Source organism: Bos indicus x Bos taurus, chromosome X, assembly GCF_003369695.1.
Source record: "Bos indicus x Bos taurus breed Angus x Brahman F1 hybrid chromosome X, Bos_hybrid_MaternalHap_v2.0, whole genome shotgun sequence".
Classification (NCBI taxonomy): domain Eukaryota; kingdom Metazoa; phylum Chordata; class Mammalia; order Artiodactyla; family Bovidae; genus Bos; species Bos indicus x Bos taurus.
Window position 1 is genome coordinate 69,861,109 of NC_040105.1, and position 23,175 is coordinate 69,884,283.

The 23,175-nt window shown below is 37.6% G+C and overlaps 1 protein-coding gene and 1 pseudogene across 1 annotated transcript in view; one reads left to right on the forward strand and one right to left on the reverse strand.

Moving 5' to 3' along the window:
* MAGT1 (magnesium transporter 1) overlaps positions 1–23,175 on the reverse strand; it is a 49,017-nt gene that overhangs the window by 23,617 nt on the left and 2,225 nt on the right. Inside the window, exons 2-3 of the mRNA XM_027533273.1 lie at positions 8,670–8,839; positions 4,909–5,026 (exon numbers count right to left, since the gene is read on the reverse strand). Coding sequence (XP_027389074.1) covers positions 4,909–5,026; positions 8,670–8,839 — 288 coding nt within the window. The remainder of the gene's footprint in view (positions 1–4,908; positions 5,027–8,669; positions 8,840–23,175) is intronic.
* On the forward strand, positions 9,262–10,619 carry LOC113887483 (annotated as a pseudogene).

A 23,175-nucleotide genomic window follows, 5' to 3' on the forward strand; every position in this document is an offset into this window, starting at 1 on the left:
ATCTCTGGGTTGGGAAGATCCCCTGGAGGACATGGCAACCCACTCCAGTATTCTTGCCTGGTGAATCCTGTGGACAGAGGAGCCTGATGGCTACAGTCCACAGGATCACAAAGAGCCAGACATGACTAAAGCAACTTAGCATGCACACACACATATTTTCTCACAATTAAAATTTGTTTTTAAATCTTATAGGCTTTGACAATCCTTAGATGTTAAAGAGCCAAAATAAGATGTACGGTTTTTGGTAGGTTATCACTTTTTATCCATGCATGGCTTTTGTATGCTGTGGCATATAACAATATTCTTTGGAGAAAGATTCGAATTTATTCCACAGATGGACACACTACCATCCTTATACCACTAACTCTAAATATAGCTCTAAAATGGACATTGATATTAAAAGGTATTTGATGTAGAAGAAAACTTTATGTGTATCTTGGTAAGATAAATGAAATTACAATTTTTAATTTCCAAAACAATCCTTGCTTGAATAGTAGAGAATGAGAAAGCAATTTCTTAAACTCTAAAAACTGTTTCCTTTGGTCTAAAAAAGCCTAAATGCACTAATCTTTTAGGTTGCAGCATGTTTTATGAATACACTGATTTTGATTTATGGCACTGTGTGAGACTAAAATATGACCAGCACAGTAACATACTGTAAAATGGAACATTAAGCCATTCGTTTGATATTTACTTGAACATCTATTATGTGCTTAGCACTAATAGCTACAAGATACTGGCTCTGTCCATAAGTAAGTATACTCTAAGAAGGGCTGTCAAGCAACCCTAGGGCTGAAGGATAAAGTAGATAGCAAGCAAAAACAGATGAATAACATAAGAGAGATGGAAATCCTAAAAACAACCAAAAAAGAAATACCAGAGATGAAAACCACTGTAACAGAAATGAAGAATGCCTTTGATGGACTCAGTATACAGGACATGGCTGAGGAATCTCTGAGCTAGAGGATTTATCAATACAATCCTTGAAAACTGAAAAATAAAGAGAACAAAGACAAAAAACAAACAAAACAGAATATCCAGGGACTGTGGGTATACAAAAGGTATAACATATACATAATGGGAATACTAGAAGAAAGAGAAAGGAACAGAAGAAATATTAATGACTGAGAAATTTCCCAAAGTAACATCAGACTCTAAATCACAGATTCAGGAAGCTCTAAGAATAAGTAGTAGATAAATGCCAATAACATACCCATGCATATAATTTAACTCAAAGAAAAAACTCTTAAAGAAGTCAGAGGAATAAAATGCTTTATCCATAAAGTAAGAGATAAGAATTACATCCAACTTCTTTTCAGAAACCATGCAAACAGGAAGAAAGTGGAGTGAAATATTTAAAGTGTTGAGAGAAAAAAATACCCTGTGAAATTATTCTTCAAAAGTGAAAGAGAGGGACTTCCCTGGTGGGCCAGTGATTAAGAATCCATGTTCCAATGCATGGGATCCAGGTTCAATCCCTAGTTGGGAAACTAAGATCCCACATGCTGCGGGGCAACTAAGCCTGTGTGCAGCAACTACTGAACCTGCACACCCTAAAGCCCATGTGCCACAACTAGAGAAGCCCTCTCACACTGCGACTGGAGAAAGCCTGCACACCCCAACAAAGAGCCTGTGTGCTGCAATGAAGACCTAGCACAGTTAAAAATTTTAAAAATAAACTTCTTCCAAAAAAAAGTGAAGGAGAAATAAAGACTTTCAGACAAACAATCCCTTGCAAGAAATGTTAAAAGAAGTTCTTTAGAGAGAAGGGAAATAAGGCAGGTTGGAAACTTGAATCTACATAAAGAAAGAAAGGGACTGAAGAGGGAATAAGTGAAGGTAAAATAAAAACTTTTTTTTTCTTATTCTTAATTAACTAACACATAACAGTTTGTTCAAAATAATAGCAGCAACGTATTCAATTGTATGTGTGTATGTACCTATATATAAGTGAAATGAATGACAGAAATGAGCAAACTCCAGCAGACAGTGAAGACAGGGAAGCCTGGTGTGCTGCAGTTCATGGGGTCGCAAAGAGTGAGACATGACTTCGCAACTGAACAACAACAATCAAAACAGTGTGGTATCCAAAGGAACAGAATAAAAAGCCCAACAGTAGAACCACATATAGTCATCTGATTGTCAACAAAAGAGAAAAAGCAATTACGTGGAGAAAGTATAGTTTTAACAAATGGTGTTAAAATAACTAGATATCCGTGAGAAAAAAAACAAACAAAAAACCCCCACAAAACCTAGACACAGACCATGTCCTGTTCACAAAAAATAACTCAAAATGGGACTTCCCTTGCAGTCCAGTGGTTAGGACTCTGTGCTTCCAATGCAGAAGACATGGGTTGAATCCCTGGTTGGGGAATAAGATCCCGCATGCTGCAAGGCATGGTCAAAAATAGAAAAAAGAAAATAACTCAAAATGGATCAAAGGCCTTAAAATACAAAGACAAAATATAAAGTTCCTAAGAGATAACATAGTAGAAAATCTAGATGACGTCAGATATAGTGATGATTTTTTTAGATACAACATCAAAGACACAATGTATGATAGAAATAACTGATAAGTTGTACTTCATTAAATTTACATGTTTTTGCTGTGCAAAAGACAAAAAGTAAGAGAGTGAGATGACAAGGCACAGACTTAAAACTCAACAAGGGGATCAAACAATCCAATTTTAAAAATGGGGGACACCTGGTGGTCCAGTGGTAAAGAATCTGCCTGCCAAAGCAGGGGACAGAGGTTTGATGCCTGGTCCAAGAAGATTCCACGTCATGGAAGAACAAACCCTGTGCACCACAACTACTGAGACTGCATTCTGGAGGCCTCCAACCACAACTACTGAAGCCTGAGTGCCTTAGATTCCATGCTTTGCAAAAACAGGAGCCACTGCAAATGAGAAGCCTGTACACCACAACTAGAGAATAGCCCCCACTCACTGCAACTGGAGAAAGTCCATGTTTAGCAATGAAAACCCAACATAGCCAAAAATAAATAAATAATAGGCCTAAGACCTTAACAGACATTTCACCAAAGAAGATACAGAGATGGCAAATGAGCAGTTGAAAAGATACTCCACATTATATGTCATCAAAGAAATGCAGATTACAACAATGAGATACTGCTACACAACTGTTGTTGTTTTAGTTGCTAAGTCGTGTCCGAATTTGCGATCCTATGGACTGCAGCCTATCTGGCTCCACTGTCCCCGGGATTTCCCAGGCAAGAATACTAGAATGGGTTGCCATTCCCTTCTTCAGGGGATCTTCCTGACCCAAGAATCAAACCCACGTTTCCAGCATGAGCTACCTGAGCTACCTGGGAATTAGAATGGTCAAAATGCAGAACACTGATAACACCAAGTGCTAAGGAGGAAGTGGAGCAACAGGAACTTTCATTCACAGCTCTTGGGAATGCAAAATGGTACAGCCAATTTGGAAGATGGTCTGGAAGTTTCTTACAAAATTTAACATACTATGTGTGTGCTGTGCTTAGTTGCTCAGTCATGTCCGACTCTTGCGACCCCATAGATTGTATGTAACCTGCCAGGTTCCCCTGTCCATGGGATTCTCCGGGCAAGAATAGTGGAGTGGGTTGCCGTTTCCTTCTCCAGGTGATCTTCCCAACCCAGGAATTGAACTCAGGTCTCCTGCATTGCAGGCAGATTCTTTACCAACTGAGCTACAAGGGAAGCCCTAACATACTATATGATCCAGCAACTGTGCTCCTTGGTATTTATGCAAAGGAGTTAAAACTTGTGTCTGCATAAAAACCTGCATACAGGTGTTTATAACAGTTTTATTCATAACTGCTAAAACTTGGAAGCAATCAAGATTTCTTCAGTACATGAAAGAATAAACAAAGTCTGGTATATCCAGACAATGGGATATTATTTAGCTCTTAAAAGAAATGAGCTATCAAGCCATGAAAAGACATGGAGGAACTTTATATTCATATTACCAAGTGAAAGAAGTCAATCTGAAAAGTCTACATACTGTATGATTCCAAGTATATGACGTTCTGGAAAAGGCAAAACTGTGGAGACAGCTAAAAGATCAGTGATTACCAAGGGTTAGTGTGGAGGGAGGAATTAGTAGAGTACAGAGAATTTTAGGGCAGTGAAAATACTGTTTATGAATACATATTGATGGATACATCTCACTATACTTTTGTCCAAATCAGCAGAATGTACAAGACCAAGAGTGAACTACAATATAAACTATGCACATTGGGTGATTACGATGTGTTAATGGACGTTCACCAACTGTAACAAACATACCATTCTGGTGGGGGATGTTGATAATGGAGAGGCTATTAATGTGCAGGGGCATAAGACATAACAGAAAACCTTTGTATCTACCTCTCATTTTTGCTGTGAACCATAAGTTCCTCAAAGAATAGTTTTAATTAAAAAAAAAAAAAAACGGTAAGAGAGGTCATGATTGATAGAGCCAGTAGGTATAGGATATAGGGCACAGGAAAAAGTTAAATGTTGAACAAGAAGGAGCTTTTCCACTAAGACAAGCCACAAGAGGTTAAAGACAGGTACCTAGCTCTTACCAAGAACTACAGTATTACACAATAGTGGGATTCTTGTTCTGAATTAAAAAGTTACTTGATAAATTGTTCACTTAAAAACAAAGTGGTACTTTTTTTTATTATATTTTACCACAAAATATATAAGTTTACATGATTTCTACCCAATTTCCATATTCTAATAAGTTAGTATTGACCACCATATTTCATGTTTAGCTTAAGTTCAGCTTTTATTTCACTAACTACTCTAGATCTTACATAAGACAAGTCCTATTTAACTTCTTGCAGCCGTTGAAAAAGAGGTATTCCACATTATATATAGTTTACCAATTTCTATTTAACAGAATAACCAAATAGCTTACCATCTGAAATACATCAGAGCCTTCATCAAAATCCACCATAGCAAAAAATATCCTGTTGGTAAATGCACTGGAGTATCGCCAGGAGTTTGCAAGGATCTGGAATTCTTCATCAGCTTGCCTGGATGCAATTAGATTTGTAAAGATAACATATAAAACATTTTTAAAAACAATCTAGTGCAAGTCAGGCTCTGTTGATAGGGTTAGGACAAACCTTGGAAAACACTGCCACTGTTTTGGCATAAGAGAAATCTTATATCAAGAGTTGGGGATTTCAACAAGACGTAGTGATTATCTGACTCTGCTTCATACTTTGTGCCTGTTTCTTATCAAAAAGCTCCTTCTAAATTCACTGGAAAAAAATTTAGCTACAATTTTTAATAGGCTAAATTACTTCTAAGAGTTCAAAGACAAAGAATTGAGATTAGTTGAAAGCTCAAGCTATATTTTACTTTTCCCTGATTTCCCATATGCTTTTAGTTCTAAGATCTGACATTTTTTCATCTGTGATTATCTTTTTTTGGTTTATCTTAAATTTGAATTTAATAGTATCATACATTTTCACTTCATAAATACGGTAACACTAACAACTGGCAATGACAGCTACAAGTTAACTGAAAGATTAAGGAGTGTAAATAGGGATCATAATATTAAATTAAGAGATGAGTAACAGTATAAGAAAAAATATTTTCAGTGAATTCTAATTGACAAGAAAATAGCTTTCCCCCTCAAAATGGAATTTACATGATTGTGAAGTAAACCTTAAAGTTTATTCTATAGTTTCCAATTGTTGTTTGTTGTTTTAGTCGCTAAGTCATGTCTGACTCTGCGACTGCATGGACTGTAGCCTGCCAGGCTCCTCTGTCCATGAGATTACCCAGGCAAGACATTAGAGTGTGTAGCCATTTCCTTCTTCAGGGTGTGATTAGCTTTTAATTCTATCCCTCCACATTTATTTTCATTGCTGTCACCTAAAGTTAGATCTTTAATATCTGACATTTGAATATTAAAATTCTTAACTCTATTTTCTCCTCCTCCAATCCTTAAACATTGCAATATACATCAATCTTTCTAAATAACTACTTTTTTGATACTCTTCCTCTTCTCAGAAACCACTGTTGCTTTTTTATTACCTTCAGAACACAACGTCCAAGCTCTTTCACTGCTTATTCAAGGTTCTTTATCATCTATTTCCAAATAATGCATCTAGCTTTTACACAACCTTCAGTCAGTTCAGTCGCTCAGTCATGTCCAACTCTTTGCGACCCCATGGACTGCAGCACACTAGGCCTCCCTGTCTATCACCAACTCCTGGAGTTAACTCAAATTCACGTCCATTGAGTCAGTGATGCCATACAACCATCTCACCTTCTGTCATCCCCTTCTCTTCCCACCTTCAATCTTTCCCAGCATCAGGGTCTTTTCAAATGACTCAGCTCTTTGCATCAGGTGGCCAAAGTATTGGAGTTTCAGCTTCAGCATCAGTCCTTCCAGTGAATATTCAGGACTGATTTCCTTTAGGATGGACTGGTTGGCTCTCCTTGCAGTCCAAGGGACTCTCAAGAGTCTTCTCCAACACTACAGTTCAAAAGCATCAATTCTTTGGTGCTCAGCTTTCTTTATGGTCCAACTCTCACATCCACACATGACTACTGGAAAAACCACAGCCTTGACTAGCAGACCTTTGTTAGCAAAGTAATGTCTCTGCCTTCTAATGCCTCTGTCTAGGTTGGTATTACTCAGTCTCAAACAAGATCTCTTAATTCCAGCACTTTACTCCTATCTCTGTACCTTTCCACACATCATTGCTTCTAAACAGAATATCCTACTGACATGTAAATCTGATCCATCTGTCTAGCCCTAGTACAAGTCCTACCTTCTCTATTAGGTCAAACCTAACCATTCCTGTTATATGTCCTTCCTGAAATTTTATGCATTTATTATGTACACAATTCATTTAGTACTTAATCATAAACTGTCTCATACTGACAGCTAAATTTTCATATGTGGAACTCATTTCCCTAGCCAGATGATAAGAGTGAACAGCACTCTGGGATCAAGCACTCACACTTCTCATCCTAAGAGCACCAACTACATAGTATTATACTAGTTACTGTTGCTTAATTTTAGTTATTTGAATGAGTTTAGGAAAATGCGAGCTAATTTAAAATTTGGTCTTATAAAAAGATACTATTAAAAACATTAAGAATTCCATTAATTTGCATAATTATGAAGGACTTTGTTTTCTGACATTTTTGTATACTCATGATTGCCAGTGAGTAAACTGACTGAATTATGAGTAATTGCAGAGTTTAAGTTTATTCATAGTTAACACTTACTATTCTTTTTCCTTCTTCTACCTACTTTCCATTTATAGTCAGCATAATCCCATCCCTGAAAAAGAAGAACAGCACTCTGGGACCAAATATCTGGCCTATCTCCTACCTCTGGGGAGGAAATCTTTAAGAAGTGTTATAAAGGCTTGGGGAAGCATAACACACTATTCTGAAAGAAGGCTGTCTATTCCTTCACATGGGCTCAGGCTACCAGAATTTGGAAAACCTCCCAATCGCTTCTCGGCCTTTTGGCTAAGATCAAGTGTGGAAAACCTCCCAAGATTTTACTAGTTTTTCACAGGGTAGCTGTATCATTTCCTTTAAAGTGATTTCCCAGACCACACATATGATCTAAAAATATAAGTAAACGAATAACAAAAAGCAAAAGCTATTTTATTTTTTAGTATCCACTATTTTTAATTATCTATAATGTTTTTGTTTAAAGAAATACCTTTTTTCCTAAAAGCATTCAGAAATAGTAAAATCAAATCAACTAAGCATTGTTTGATGAAAGTTTAAGTGAGATTAGTCTCCATTTCTAAGGTTTAAAATTACTACAAAATAATCTAGAAAAAAGAAATACCTCTACATCATGAATCTTTGTTTTCTTAAAAAGTTCTCCTGTAATTCCAAATTTTGGATGCAGTCACCATTATTGCGATAATAAATATCTCTAGCTTTCAGTATACCATTAAAAAAACTGGAAACTGTTTCTTCCAAAAACGAAAGATTTGTTTTACCTAACTTCTGGGACTGTTGTCATAAAACAAGAGCACACAAGTACTACATCAATGCTATCAACATGCATTTATATAACTTGATATCAATTTATGATTTTTAGATTTTCTGTTATTTCTATGATGGTTACCATGATACTTTATCCTTGCTTTTTGTCCCTCCCCCACTAATATGGACAAAGACTGGGGACTTCCCTGGTGGTCCAGTGCTTGAGAATCTCCCGTCCAATGCAGGAGAGGCAGGTTCAATCCCTGGTCAAGGAACTAAGATGCTACATGCTGCAGGGCTACCAAGCCTGCACACCACAAATAGAGAAAAGCTGGTATGCTGCAATGAAGACCCAGTACAGCCAAAATAAATAAATAAACAAAACCTTTAAAAAAAAGACTATAAAAGAGTAGTACTATTATATGTTAGTGAGAAGGGGATGGCAACCCACTCCAGTATTCTTGCCTGGAGAATCCCCATGGACAAGGGAGCCTGATGGGCTGCAATTCATGGGGTCACAAAGAGTTGGACATGACTTAGCAACTAAGCACAGCACACTATGTGTTACTACAGACACACTAAGTAAGGTATACACATTCATTGTTTATGTACCCACTGAACTAATCTCATTCTTCTGGGATTGAAAAATGGTTAAAATATTTTGAGTTATTTAATTTTTAAAGTGTAGTTGAAAGTTCATACTTGCACACGACACATTGTCTATGAAGTTGGAGAGCAGTGAACATGACAATAACGGAGTAGTTTCTCGGTGGGGCTTTAACAAGGCGACGGAACTTGTCTCCATTCATTCTTATTACAGGCCTTTTATTGGTCCATTCCATCAGTTGACTAACCTTTTCAGACAACACCATCTAAAAAAAGATAAAGAAAGAATGCCATTAATACTCTCAACTTGGAATTTAAAGTATTTTTTAACTAGGCAACTGAAAATCAAGAAAAATAAGCAGAGGTACACAAAAAATATAAGAGAACTAAAAATTAAATTTGGTACTTGGGCCTGATGATGATAATTATTCTTAAAATTATATTATTTCATGATGAGATTTAAACATATACTATATTTTTATGTGCATGATTTATTTCCTAATAAATAAAATAAAATCATAAAAATTTTCATTGGCCAATGATTCCAAAGAAAGTGGGAAGAGCTACTCTATCTAATTTTAAGGCTTATTATACAGCTTCAGTAAGCAAGGCAGGGTGATACTAATAAAAGGATAGATACACAGATCAATGGAACAGAAATAAGACCTTGAAACAGACCTACACAATTATGGCCAAAGGTGCAGGATCAACTCAGCCTTTTCAATAAACGGTACTGAAACAACTGGATATCCATAGTCAAAAGTAAGAACCTCAAACAGAACTTCACAACTTATTCAAAAATTAATTTAAAAATGGATCACAAAATTAAATGTAAAAATGAAAATTATTAAAAATTAGGAGAAAATATTCAGGATCAATGAGTAGGCAAAGAGCTCTTAGACTGACAACAAAAGCATGATTCAAAAAAGAAAAAAAATGGCTCTTCCGCCGCCATTTTAAATCCAGCTCCATACAACGCTCCGCCGCCGCCGCCGCCGCCGTGACTCGGTCTGCGCGCCAGCACCTTCCGGCCGACCACTCCACTGCTATGGAAGACATGAACGAGTACAGCAACATAGAGGAGTTCGCCGAGGGATCCAAGATCAACGTGAGCAAGAACCAGCAGGATGACGGTAAAATGTTTATTGGAGGCTTGAGCTGGGATACAAGCAAGAAAGATCTGACTGAATATTTGTCTTGATTTGGGGAAGTTGTGGACTGCACGATTAAAACAGATCCTGTTACTGGAAGATCACGAGGATTTGGATTTGTGCTTTTCAAGGATGCTGCTAGTGTTGATAAGGTTTTGGAACTGAAAGAACACAAACTGGATGGCAAATTGATAGACTCTAAAAGGGCCAAAGCTTTAAAGGGGAAGGAACCCCCAAAAAAGGTTTTCGTGGGTGGATTGAGCCCAGATACTTCGGAGGAACAAATTAAAGAATATTTTGGAGCCTGTGGAGAGATTGAAAATATTGAACTTCCTATGGATACAAAAACAAATGAAAGAAGAGGATTTTGCTTTGTTACATATACAGATGAGGAGCCAGTAAAGAAATTGTTAGAAAGCAGATACCATCAAATTGGTTCTGGGAAGTGTGAAATCAAAGTTGCACAACCCAAAGAGGTATATAGACAGCAACAGCAACAACAAAAGGGAGGAAGAGGTGCAGCAGCTGGTGGGCGAGGTGGTACTAGGGGTCGAGGCCGAGGCCAACAGAGCACTTAGGGCAAGGCATCCCGAGGGGGTGGCAATCACCAAAACAATTACCAGCCGTATTAAAGGGGACACTGCAGAAAACAGGAAGAGATTGCTAAAGTAACCATCTTGCAGGAGGACATTGAAGATTGGTCTTCTGTTGATCTAAGATGATTATTTTGTAAAAGACTTTCTAGTGTACAAGACACAATTTGTGTCCAACTGTATATAGCCGCCAATTAGTTTTCTTTGTTTTTACTTTGTCTTTTGCTATCTGTGTTATGACTCTGTGGATTTGTGTTTATACAGACTTTATTTGTATGATTACATGTTAAACCTCAAATAAATGCTTCCTTACGTGAAAAAAAAAAAAAGAAAAAAAATGATAAACTGGACCTCATCAAAATTAAAAACTTTTGCTCTGTGAAAGACCCTGTAAGGAGGATATGAAGACAAGCAATAGAGTGGGAGAAAATATTTTGAAACTACACACCTAAAACAGATTAGTAGTTTGAATATATTTTAAAACCATCAAAATTTAGAAAAGCAAACAAAATAGACAAGACATCAAGAGACTTCATCAAAGATGATCTACAGATGACAAACACACAAAAAGATGTTCAACATCAGTCATTACTGAAATGCAAATTAAGGGCACAATGAGCCATCAATACATGTCTGTTACTAAAATAAAATATAGTCACAATACCAAATGCTGGCAAGGATGTAGAGAAACTGGGTCTCTCCTACATTGGTGGTAGGACTATACCATGGTACAGTCTTTGAAAAAGAGTTTGGCAGTTTCTTTAAAAAATTAAGCAAGTGACCTGTGAAAGTGAAAGTCATTCAGTCACGTCCGACTCTTTGCAACCCCATGGACTATACAATCCATGGATTTCTCCAGGCCAGAATACTGGAGTGGGCAGCCATTTCCTTCTCCAAGGGATCATCCCAACCCAGGGATCGAACCCAGGTCTCCTGTATTGCAGATGGATTCTTTATCAACTGAGCCACAAGGGAAGCCCCAAAATACTGGAGTGGGTAGCCTATGCCTTCTCCAGAGGATCTTCCCAACCCAGGAATCGAACCAGGGTCTCCTGCATTGCAGGCGGATTCTTTACCAACTGAGCTATCAGGGAACTAACCATATAATCCAGCAACTGCATTCCCAAACATACATCTCAGAGAAATGAAAACTTATGTCTATACAAAGAAAGCTAAGTTTTTTTTTTTTTTTTTATAAGTCAGTCATCATGAGGCAATGGAAGAGAAGCATGGTTAGTCAATGAGAATTTCAGTTTGAAATAAATGAAATCATATTCATTTATCATTTCTCTCACCTCTACCTTTATGTTCAAACTTTGCAAAAGTAGTAAGAAGGGAAAAGATAAAAAAGAAGTGCAGAAGACAAGAATCTCAGTGCAGGGTTAATGCTAATTCATGGTTTTGTTCTTCTTTACAAGACAGGGGTATGTTTGTTAATGGTTGGTAAATCGTGGAGTGGTTCACTATTCAGAAGCATCTGACCAATTACATTTCCTATTATTTACACTGAACTTTGGCCAGGGCACTGGCATTCAAACTGTAAAAACAATTCCTTCCCATTAAACTCAATCATCCAGGAACAGATGTTAAGATGTGCCTTTTCACTTTGAAAGTAGATCAGGAATCTAATAGAGAAACAGCACTCTTTGAAAGACAGATGTCACTGTATGCCTGCTAAGTCACTTCAGCATATCATAAAGCAGAGACATTACTTTGCCGACAGAGGTCTATCTAGTCAAAGCTATGGTTTTTTGAGTTGTCATGTATGGATGTGAGAGTTAGACCATAAAGAAAGCTGAACGCTGAAGAATTGATGCTTTTGAACTGTGGTGTTGGAGAAGACTCTTGAGAGTCCCTTGGGCTGCAAGGAGATCAAACCAGTCCATCCTAAAGGAAATCAGTTCTGAATATTCATTGGAAGAATGGATGCTGAAGCTGAAGCTCCAATACTTTGGCCACCTGATGGGAAGAACTGACTCATCAGAAAAGACCCTGATGCTGGGAAAGATTGAAGGCAGGAGGAGAAGGGGATGACAGAGAATGAGATGGTTGGATGGCATCACTGACTTGATGGACATAAGTTTGAGAAAGCTCTGGGAGTTGGTGATGGACAGGGAAGCCTGGTGCGCTGCAGTCCATGGGGTCACAAAGAATTGGACACAGTGAGTAACTGAACTGACTGACCTTTAAAGCATGTCTGAATTCAACCAATACTGAAAAAAGTATTTATTACCTGAGTACACTTTTATGAACAATAGAGAAAGATAGCATAGAAAGGTAAGTTTTGCAGCTGGGACTTCCCTGATGGTCCAGTGGTTAAAAATTTGCCTGCCAATGCAGGGGACACAAGTTCAATTTGACCCCTGGTCCAGGAAGATTCCATATGCCATGGGGCAAACCCATGCACCACAACTAGTGAAAACTGTGCACCCTAGAGTTCATGCTCCAAAAGAGAAATCAGTGCAATGAGAAGCCTGTATACCACAATGAGAAAGTAATCCCCACTTGTCACAACTAGAGAAGACCCAGTACAGTAAAAATAAATAAATTTTAATGAAAATAGTTTTGTAGCAGATAAAAGATAATTCCAGTAGCAGTCTCAAAATGAATATGTCACATGTGGAAAAATGAATATAGTCTTTAACAAGCCCACAGAGAAATATATACACTCTCAAAAGACTGGTATAACAAATAATTAACAAGACTTGTGGAACAATGAATGATACTAAGGAAACAGGCTGTGAGGGAGGGATAAAAGGGATAAAACAGGCTGTGAGGGAGGGATAGTTTTACACCTAAAACTAACACAACATTGTAAATAGACTATACTTCAATTTTTTAAAAAAAGGAAACAGGTTGGTGGTAAAGACAGTAGAAGAGAATGAAACAGAAGGCAGACAGGATAAGGAACAAGTGGTGGTGTCTAGTTAAACAATACAATTAGTTACAAAAAATTGTCAAGAACAGGATATTTGATTTAAAGTAAGGCTGCATAGATTAAAACTCAGTTATTCAAAACAAATGAATTGTTATTTGATACAGAATTAATGATCCTCTTAGCTGAGAGAACAATATTAGTTCACAGTTTAAAAATATGCATTCAATATTCTAAAGCAGTCATTAATTTCTTTATGTTTCAAATTAAATTTGACAGTTAACAGCAAATTGAAACATAACTTGGCTATTTTATTAACTACAGATTCTATTTGGAGCTATTTTAGAAAAGAAAAAGTAAAGCAACAGCAGATATAGTTTCATATAGTCTATCTCTATTCAGTCATATAAATATATGATCATTCCAATAAAACAAATAAACGTGCTTTGAATTAGTGATAAACAGGTGGAGTCTTGTTAAACAAAATCTCAAATAGGTCTGTGCAAAATTTTGTGGTATTCCTCTTTCTGATTGTTAACTAGAGGGACCAGATATCTGGCTATACAATCCCTAAGTAACTTACCAAGTAGAAGAGATTAGTTCAAAGGAATTACAAACACTTTAAAACTCTGAAGAACTACACAAGAAAGATCTTAATGACCCAGATAACCACGATGGTGTGGTCACTCACCTGGAGACGGACAACCTGGAGTGTGGAGTGTGGGCCTTAGGAAGCATTAGTACAAACAAAGCTAGTGGAGGTTATGGAATTCCAGCTGAGCTATTTCAAATCCTAAAAGATGATCCTGTGAAAGTGCTACACTCAATATGTCAGCAAATTTGGGAAACTCAGCAGTGGCCACAAGACTAGAAAAGGTCAGTTTTCATTCTAATCCCAAAGAAGGACAATGCCAAAGGATGTTCCAACTAGCATACAATTGCACAAATTTCACATGCTAGCAAGGTAATACTCAAAATTGTTCAAGCTAGGCTTCAGCAGTAGGTGAACCGAGAACTTCCAGATGTATAAGCTAGGTTTAAAAAGGCAGAGGAACCAGAGATAAAATTGCCAACATTCATTGGATCATAGAGAAAGCAAAGGAATTCCAGAAAAACATCTAGTTCTGCTTCACTGACTACACTAAAGCCTTTGACTGTATGGATCATATCATAACAAACTGTGGAAAATTCTTCAAGAGATAGGAATACCAGACCACCTTACCTGTCTCCTGAGAAACCTGTATGCCAGTCGAGAAGCAACAGTTAGAACCAGACATGGAAAACTGACTATTTCAAAATTGAAAAAGGAGTTTGTCAAGGCTGTATATTGTCATCCTGCTTATTTAACTTATACGCAGAATACATCATGCCAAATGCTGGACTAGATTAATCACAAGCTGTAATCAAGACTGCCAGGGAAATATCAGCAACCTCAGATATGCAGATGATACCACCCTAATGGCAGAAAGCAAAGAGTAACCAAAGAGCCTCTTGATGAGGGCAAAAGAAGAGTCAAAAAGCTGGCTTGAACTCAACATTCAAAAAGTTAAGATAATGGCATCTTGTCCCATCACTTTATGGCAAATATAAGGAGAAAAGTGGAGGCAGTGACAGATTTTATTTTCTTCGGCTCTCAAATCACTGCAGATGGTGACTGCCACCATGAAATTAAAAGATGCTTGCTCCTTAGAAAGAAGGTTACGAAAAACCTAGACAGTATTAAGAAGCAGAGACATCACTTTGCCAACAAAGGTCCATCTGGTCAAAGGTATGTTTTTTTCCAGTAGTCGTGTATGGTTGTGAGAGTTGGTCCATAAAGAAGGCTGAGTGCCAAAGAATTGATGCTTTTGAACTGTGGTGCTGGAGAAGACTCTTGAGAATCCCTTGAACTGCAAGGAGATCAAACCAGTCAATCCTAAAGGAAATCAGTCCTGAATATTCATTGGAAGGACTGGTGCCAAAGCTGAAACTCCAATACTTTTGCCAACTGATGCAAAGAGCCAACTCACTGGAAGAGACCCTGATTCTGGGAAAGACTGAAGGCAAAAGGAAAAGAGGGCAACAGAGGATAAGATGGTTAGATAGCATCACCAACTCAACGGACATGAATTTGAGCAAACTCTGGGAGATAGTGGAGGACAGAGGAGCCTGGCATGCTGCAGTCCATGGGTTCCCAAAGAGTCAGACATAACTCATCGACTGAACAACAACAACAACAACAAAATGGGATTATCACCTCAAAACACTGCTTAATACAGAAGCAATTAATTACTTTCTGAGTTCATTTTTGAAAAATGAACTGAAGACAGATCACAACAAAATATGAACTAGTTTTAAACTTTTACCAAAAAAAAAAAAATAAATAAACTTTTACCAAAAAAGTACATAAACATAGCTTGGAGCATGATAATTAAAAGTTATAATCCTTATTCACAATGATCTAACCTTTAAAATTTTAATATGTCTTAAGGTAAACCCATCTTGAATTGGTTTTATTGAGAAAATAGAAGCTACTATTTGGAATGCCTTCCATGTATGTGTCAGGCAGCAACTTCTCTTCTTACAGAATGAATATTCAATTCAATGGGAGGCTTCCCTGGTGGCTCAGACAAGTAAAGAATCTGCCTGCAATGCAGGAGACCCAGATTCCATCCCTAGGTTGGGAAGATCCCCTGGAGAAGGGAATGGCTACCCACCACTCCAGTATTCTTGCCTGGAGAATTCCATGGACAGAGGAGCCTGGCGGGCTACAATCCATGGGGTCACAAATCCCTACAACACAATGAGGTTAAATACTCTATTTTTATTTCATTTAAATGTTGAGTAAACAGGATCAGAGAGGTTAAGTAATTTGGACAAAGTGTCACAGTTAGTAAGACACAAAGCTAGGATTCAAACAGATCATTCTAAATCAAGCAATAGCAGCATTACTAACATGTTGGACCAGGTAATTCTTTGTTGTGGGGAGCTGTCTGGCACATTGCTTATTAAGCAGCATCCCTGACCTCTACCTGTTGGATGTCTGTACCATCACCATCTACCACCAACCAAAAATGTCTCCAGACACTGCCAGGTAATCCTTGGGAAGTAAAATTCTTCACTCCCTCACTGAGAAACATTGGTCTAAACTGAAATGGATTTTAAGAGCTCAACTCAAGCTTTTATAATTTTATTATGTATTCAAACATATTTTTATTAATTACTGATCAGAACACAATGTAAAAGAAAGATTTGGTAATAAAAGTAAGTAAATTCTTCATGAAGCAAGCCCTTAGCATGATAGATAATAAATTTCCTAGGCCTGTGTTTCTCAAAGTGTGGCTAATGTAAAGCAGCCTATTAAAAGTACAGACTTCCAGGTTTCATCCTCCAATAAATCTGATTCAGTAGATCTGCATAAGCCCCACTCAAAGGATGCTGATTAGCAGGTTAGCTGATATAAAAGACCTAGCAGCATGCCTGAGTGAGACATATTGTTTGTCCAATAATGTGCTGGGTTTCCTGTCTGGTTTGGTGGGCTAAAAACACAGATGTTTTTCCGTGAACCCAATAGGAATTGAGTGTTATAAATTCATTCACTTACTTCTAAGAAACTGCTTGGTGAGCAGGCCCCTGAATTTTGTCCGGTTTATCAGTTACTGCTCTGGCTACCTCTATGGTAAGACAGCACCACCATCAGTCACTGAGACTGAGGCTTTTATTTGCCAACAAGGCATCATCCATATAGTGAATGCTTTAAACATGGAAAGGGAGAGGAACTTATGCTAAATCCTGACTCACCAACTAGTAGCAAATGGCAGAAGAGCTTCGGTACTTGCAGGGGAGACTATAAACATATATAGGAGGCCTTGCTACCTGAATATGAACGGACCTTGATCCTCACATGTCAGTAAGATGGCACAAGAAGGTGTTAGTGATGTCTAAGACTGTATACCACTTGTCATCAGACTGTGTAATGGATTTAGTTGCAGTCACAATGTCTGGGAGCAACAACTGCAATCAGCTGATAATAAGCTGCTATCAGACTTCAGTGGAGAAGGCAATGGCACCCCACTCCAGTACTTTTGCCTGGAAAATCCCATGGACGGAGGAGCCTGGTAGGCTGAAGTCCATGGGGTTGCTAGAGTCGGACACAACTGAGCAACTTCACTTTCACTTTTCACTTTCATGCACTGGAGGAGGAAATGGCAACCCACTCCAGTGTTCTTACCTGGAGAATCCCAGGGACGGGGGAGCCTGGTGGGCTGCCGTCTATGGGGTCGCACAGAGTCGGACACGACTGAAGCGACTTAGCAGCAGCAGCAGCATAAGACTTCAGTTCCTATTAGTCTTTTTTTTTTAACTGGCATTAAGGGCTGAGATACTACATCACTTACCATCTCTGATGCCTTTAAGTCTTTAATCAAAGCTGTGATTTCCCATTTTCTTTCTGGGGGAGGGGGCGGTTCTTAAGCTTCTGGTGGATTCCAAGAATATGGAGTTTTAACATGAACCCAAAGTGATTTTGTATGCATTGAAGTTTCAGTACTGCTGTTCTACATTTTAATTCTTATGAGCAAGTCATCAAGACAGTATGGTACTGGCACAAAAAAAGAAATATAGATCAATGGAACAAAATAGAAAGCCCAGAGATAAATCCACACACCTATGGACATCTTATCTTCAACAAAGGAGGCAAGAATATACAATGGCGAGAAGACAATCTCTTTAACAAGTGGTGCTGGGAAAACTGGTCAACCACTTGTAAAAGAATGAAACTAGAACACTTTCTAACACCATACACTAAAACAAACTCAAAATGGATTGAAGATCTAAATGTAAGACCAGAAGCTATAAAACTCCTAGAGGAGAACATAGGCAAAACACTCTCTGACATAAATCACAGCAGGATCCTCTATGACCCACCTCCCAGAATATTGGAAATAAAAGCAAACATAAACAAATAGGACCTAATTAAAGTTAAAAGCTTCTGCACAACAAAGGAAACTATAAGCAAGGTGAAAAGACAGCCTTCAGAATGGGAGAACATAATAGCAAATGAAGCAACTGGCAAAGAATTAATCTCAAAAATATACAAGTAACTCCTGCAGCTCAATTCCAGAAAAATAAATGACCCAATCAAAAAATGGGCCAAAGAACTAAACAGACATTTCTCCAAGGAAGACATACAGATGACTAACAAACACATGAAAAGATGCTCAACATTACTCATTATCAGAGAAATGCAAATCAAAACCACAATGAGGTACCATTTCATGCCAGTCAGAATGGCTGTTATACAAAAGTCTACAAGCAATAAATGCTGGAGAGGGTGTGGAGAAAAGGGAACACTCTTACACTGTTGGTGGGAATGCAAACTAGTACAGCCACTATGGAGAACAGTGTGGAGATTCTTTAAAAAACTGGAAATAGAACTGCCATATGACCCAGCAATCCCACTACTGGGAATACACACTGAGGAAACCAGAATTCAAAGACACATGTACCCCAGTGTTCATCACAGCACTGTTTATAATAGGACATGGAAGCAACCTAGATGTCCATCGGCAGATAAATGGATAAGAAAGCTGTGGTATGTATACACAATGGAATATTACTCAGCCATTGAAAAGAATACATTTGAATCAGTTCTAATGAGGTAGATGAAACTGGAGCTTATTATACCGAGTGAAGTAAGCCAGAAAGAAAAACACCAATACAGTATACTAATGCATATATATGGAATTTAGAAAGATGGTAACAATAACCCTATATGCAAGACAGCAAAAGAGACACAGATGTATAGAACAGTCTTTTGGACTCTGTGGGAGAGGGTGAGGGTGGGATGATTTGGGAGAATGGCACTGAAACATATATCTTACCATATGTGAAATGAATCGCCAGTCCAGGTTCAATGCATGAGACAGGGTACTCAGGGCTGGTGCACTGGCATGACCCCGAGGGATGGGATGGGGAGGGAGGTGGGTTCAGGATGGGGAACACATGTATACCCGTGGTGGATTTGAGTCAATGTATGACAAAACCACTACAATATTGTAAAGAAAAGAGAAATTCTTTTACAGGCTAAAAGAATTTAGCCTGTAATTAGCCTCCAATTAAAATAAATAAATTTATATTAAAAAATTTCTTATGAGCAAGGATCCCATGTTATATAATTTCTATGCAATTATATTGGAGAAGGCAATGGCACCCCACTCCAGTACTCTTGCTGGAAAATCCCATGGACGGAGGAGCCTGGTAGGCTGAAGTCCATGGGGTCGCTAAGAGTCAGACACGACTGAGCGACTTCACTTTCACTTTCATGCATTGGAGAAGGAAATGGCAACCCACTCCAGTGTTCTTGCCTGGAGAATCCCAGGGACAGGGGAGCCTGGTGGGCTGTCATCTCTGGGGTCGCACAGAGTCGGACATGACTGAAGCGACTTAGCAGCAGCATGCAATTATATACAGAAATTAAATAAGCATTAAGCAATTTAAGTTATAAACAACAGGAAAAAATACACCATTCCTAAAAATAAACCTCCACATGATGTTTCTGAAATGGTTGAAGCATGTAATATATTCAAGATAACTCAAATATAACACATATAATGCCTTAATAATTCTTAGAGACTTCTTTTACTAATCCTCTCGTCTTTTCTGATTTTATAAAAGAATTTCTCTTTTCTTAATATTTGAGTTACAAGTTTTCTTCATTGGAATAAATCTCTAGTAATGAAGAAACTTCTTATTTAGGGGTGCCTCTCATCCATTGTTAGGAGCCCTTTGTTTCTGAAAGCTATGGCTCAGAAACAAAAGTTTCGTTTTCCTATAGCCTCTACATTGCCAAGTCGCTTCAGTCGTGTCCGACTCTGTGCGACCCCATGGACTGCAGCCTACCAGGCTTCTCTGTCCATGGGATTCTCCAGGCAAGAACACTGGAGTGGGTTGCCATTTTCTTCTCCAAGCCTCTACATTAAGTCCCACTAATCACTCTCTAGATATTCCTTTATCTTTCAAAGTCATAATACTCAAAAGTAAAGGGTTAAGGGGCTTTCCTAGTGGCTCAGTGGTAAAGAATCCCCCCTGCCAATGCAGGAGGCACAGGTTTGATCTCTGGTCTGGGAAGATCCCACATGCCAGGGAGCACCTATGCCTGTGCACCACATTGAGCTTGTGCTCTAGAGTCCAGGAGCTGTAACTACTGAGTCCACTTGCCACAACTACTGAAGCCTGTGCATCCTAGAGCCTGTGCTCTGTAATGAGAAGCCACTGCAATGACAAGCCCACACACCACAACTAGAGAGCATTCCCCACTTTCCACAACTTGAGAAAAAGTCCAAGCAGCAACGAAGACTCAGTACAGCAAAAAAAAAAAAAAAAAAAATATATATATATATATATATACACACACACACACATATATATATATTTAAAACATAAACAGTTAAAATGTCACCTGAGCCCTTCAGGTCCTTCTACTTACTATTTAATACTTTAAAGTTATCAGTAAGAAACACAGTTTCCAAGGATGATAGTACATGAAGGTAAGAGATTTATCAACCGAACTCAGCAACTCAAAGTAGTAATTGATTTGGAACCAACTTTATTTCAAATATTTTTTCCACTAATTGTTTTAAAAAAAACATTTGAGAAAATATATCCATCGTTTTAAAATTTGCACTGGATATATTTATTCAAAACAAAAGCTTACTATGAAAAAACACTAGATTTATTTCTCCCCTTCTTGGAGTACATTAGTTTCAAATACTCAAATAAAACAAAAAGAAGAGTGCTAATATTCACAATCAAAATATAATACCAACAAAGTTAAGTAGTAAGCTTAAAGTCTTTCTCTCCTCTTGAAACGTGTAAATTAGTATGGCCACAAAATAATCCCACTAACAGGAAGTCAATTAATATCTCTTATTCTGTTAGTAATAATCAAGTATGATAAATCTTTTAGGAGTATAAGAAATTGAAGTGACAACAGTTTAATTTTATTCTACTTCCTTGCATAATATCTCAATTAGCTCTAGCAAAGTAGATTAAGCTTTAACAATTACAAATTCTATCACTGAATATCATTTATCAAAGATAGCATATAAGAATTCACTATCACTTAAATTCTGATCCTGTCATTAAGATTACTTTTAAATTTCAGAATAAAGCTAAGCATCACCGGTCTGAATTCCTCTAAAATGCACCTCCTTTTCCCTCAAAACTTACTTCATTGTATCTGTGTTCTAGACCATCATGGTTTATTCATAAAAATTCTTGATTTTTAGCTTTCCTAATAATCCACTAGTCTACAAATGTTAGTTTAGAAAACTCCTGGTTAAGGAATAAATTTCCAATTCTATCCTTAAATTAAGAGTGAGACTGAACAGATCTGGAAACATAATTGGCAGATAATGACTGAAGGAGAAAGACAGTAAACAGAGAAGAGAGTGTTTGTAATCCTTAAATGCTATCTGCTCCATTCTCAGTTTACATATTTCCTGGATAGGGCTAAAATATTCCACTATCCCTTCTTCTTGATGTTTTATTTTTGGAGGATGTCTCAATTTGCTTGTTTTGCAATGCTTTTGAGCCTTTGGTTCTTGGTAATAAGGTATTTTCTAAGTAATTGCTGGGGTTTTGTGCATGTGACATTTGTATGTATCAGTTCTCAAAGCAATGTCAGAGAATATAGAAGTTTTTTCAGTATTGCCTGCCTTGTCAAAATATGCAGATAATTTTATTTTCTGAATAATCTTCATAAAATCTTGACACAAAAAGATCAATTGAAAAATATTTTATATTGGGATTTCCCTGGTGGTCCAGTGGTTAAGAATACACCTTGCAATGCAGGGGACGTGGGTTTGATCCCTGGTTGGGGAACTAAGACCCTACATGTTGTGGAGCAACTGGTCCCATGTGCCACAACTACTGCGCCAGCTCCCACAACTAGAGAGTCCATTTGCCTCAATGAAAGATTCCACATAATGCAATGGAGATCCCACAGGCCACAACTAAGACCCAACACAGCCAAATAAATTTTAAAAAAATGTATACTGCAGAGGAACCCAATTGTATTTTATTTTCTAATATTCATCTAATGTCTTCTACATGCCAGATATATTAGGCATTTTACAGGCCCCATCTCCTTTAATTTTCACAATATGAAAAGAAATAGGCAGTTTCCCATTCTACTGATAAGGAAAATGAGACTCAGAGTAACTGGCTAAAGATCACTTGGATTGCATTAACATATATGCTCTTTAAAATTTTACACAATATTTTGAAAACTGAGAAAATGGAGGGAAAACTGTCTGTCATCCTAGCATTATTAAGACCATTTTTTAATGTTTCGGTATGCTTTGTACGTTCACTCTTTTCCAGGGAATTCCTTGGCAGCCCATAGGTTTGGATTTAGTGCTTTCACTCATGGGGCCCAGGTTCGATCCTGGTCAGGGAACTAAGATCCCACATGACTTGCAGCCAGTATAGGGAGGAGCTTGAATTGAGATGAGTCTGTGAAGAAACACATTATATAAGTTCTTTTACACTTTGCAAAATACATTTTTTTAACCTTTTGGTTTTCAGTTTTTCTCCTTACTATCTCTGGCAACACTATGAAGGATGAGTTCAAGGATGATCAGTTAGATATGGCAATAAATTTGCAAGAGCAATAACAGTCTTGAACAGTGGGCATGGTGAGAGGGGTGTTAGAATCTGATTCCTTAAAATATTTTATTGACATAAAATTCACATAACATAAAATCTACCGTGTTAACAATTTTAAAGTGCACAATTCATTGCTGATCCCTTTTAAAAGTACTTTATCCCCTGCTTGTTTAGTGAGAGGTTAAATGAATAAATAATTTAATTAGTAGAAATACTTGTTATTAAAAATCTACACTTTTTTACTTAAAAAGGGTAAGTGGTGGTTATAGAAATTTAGACAATACCAGCATACAAGGCAAAAAGTTAAAGTCTTCCCCTAATGAACAATCCCAACT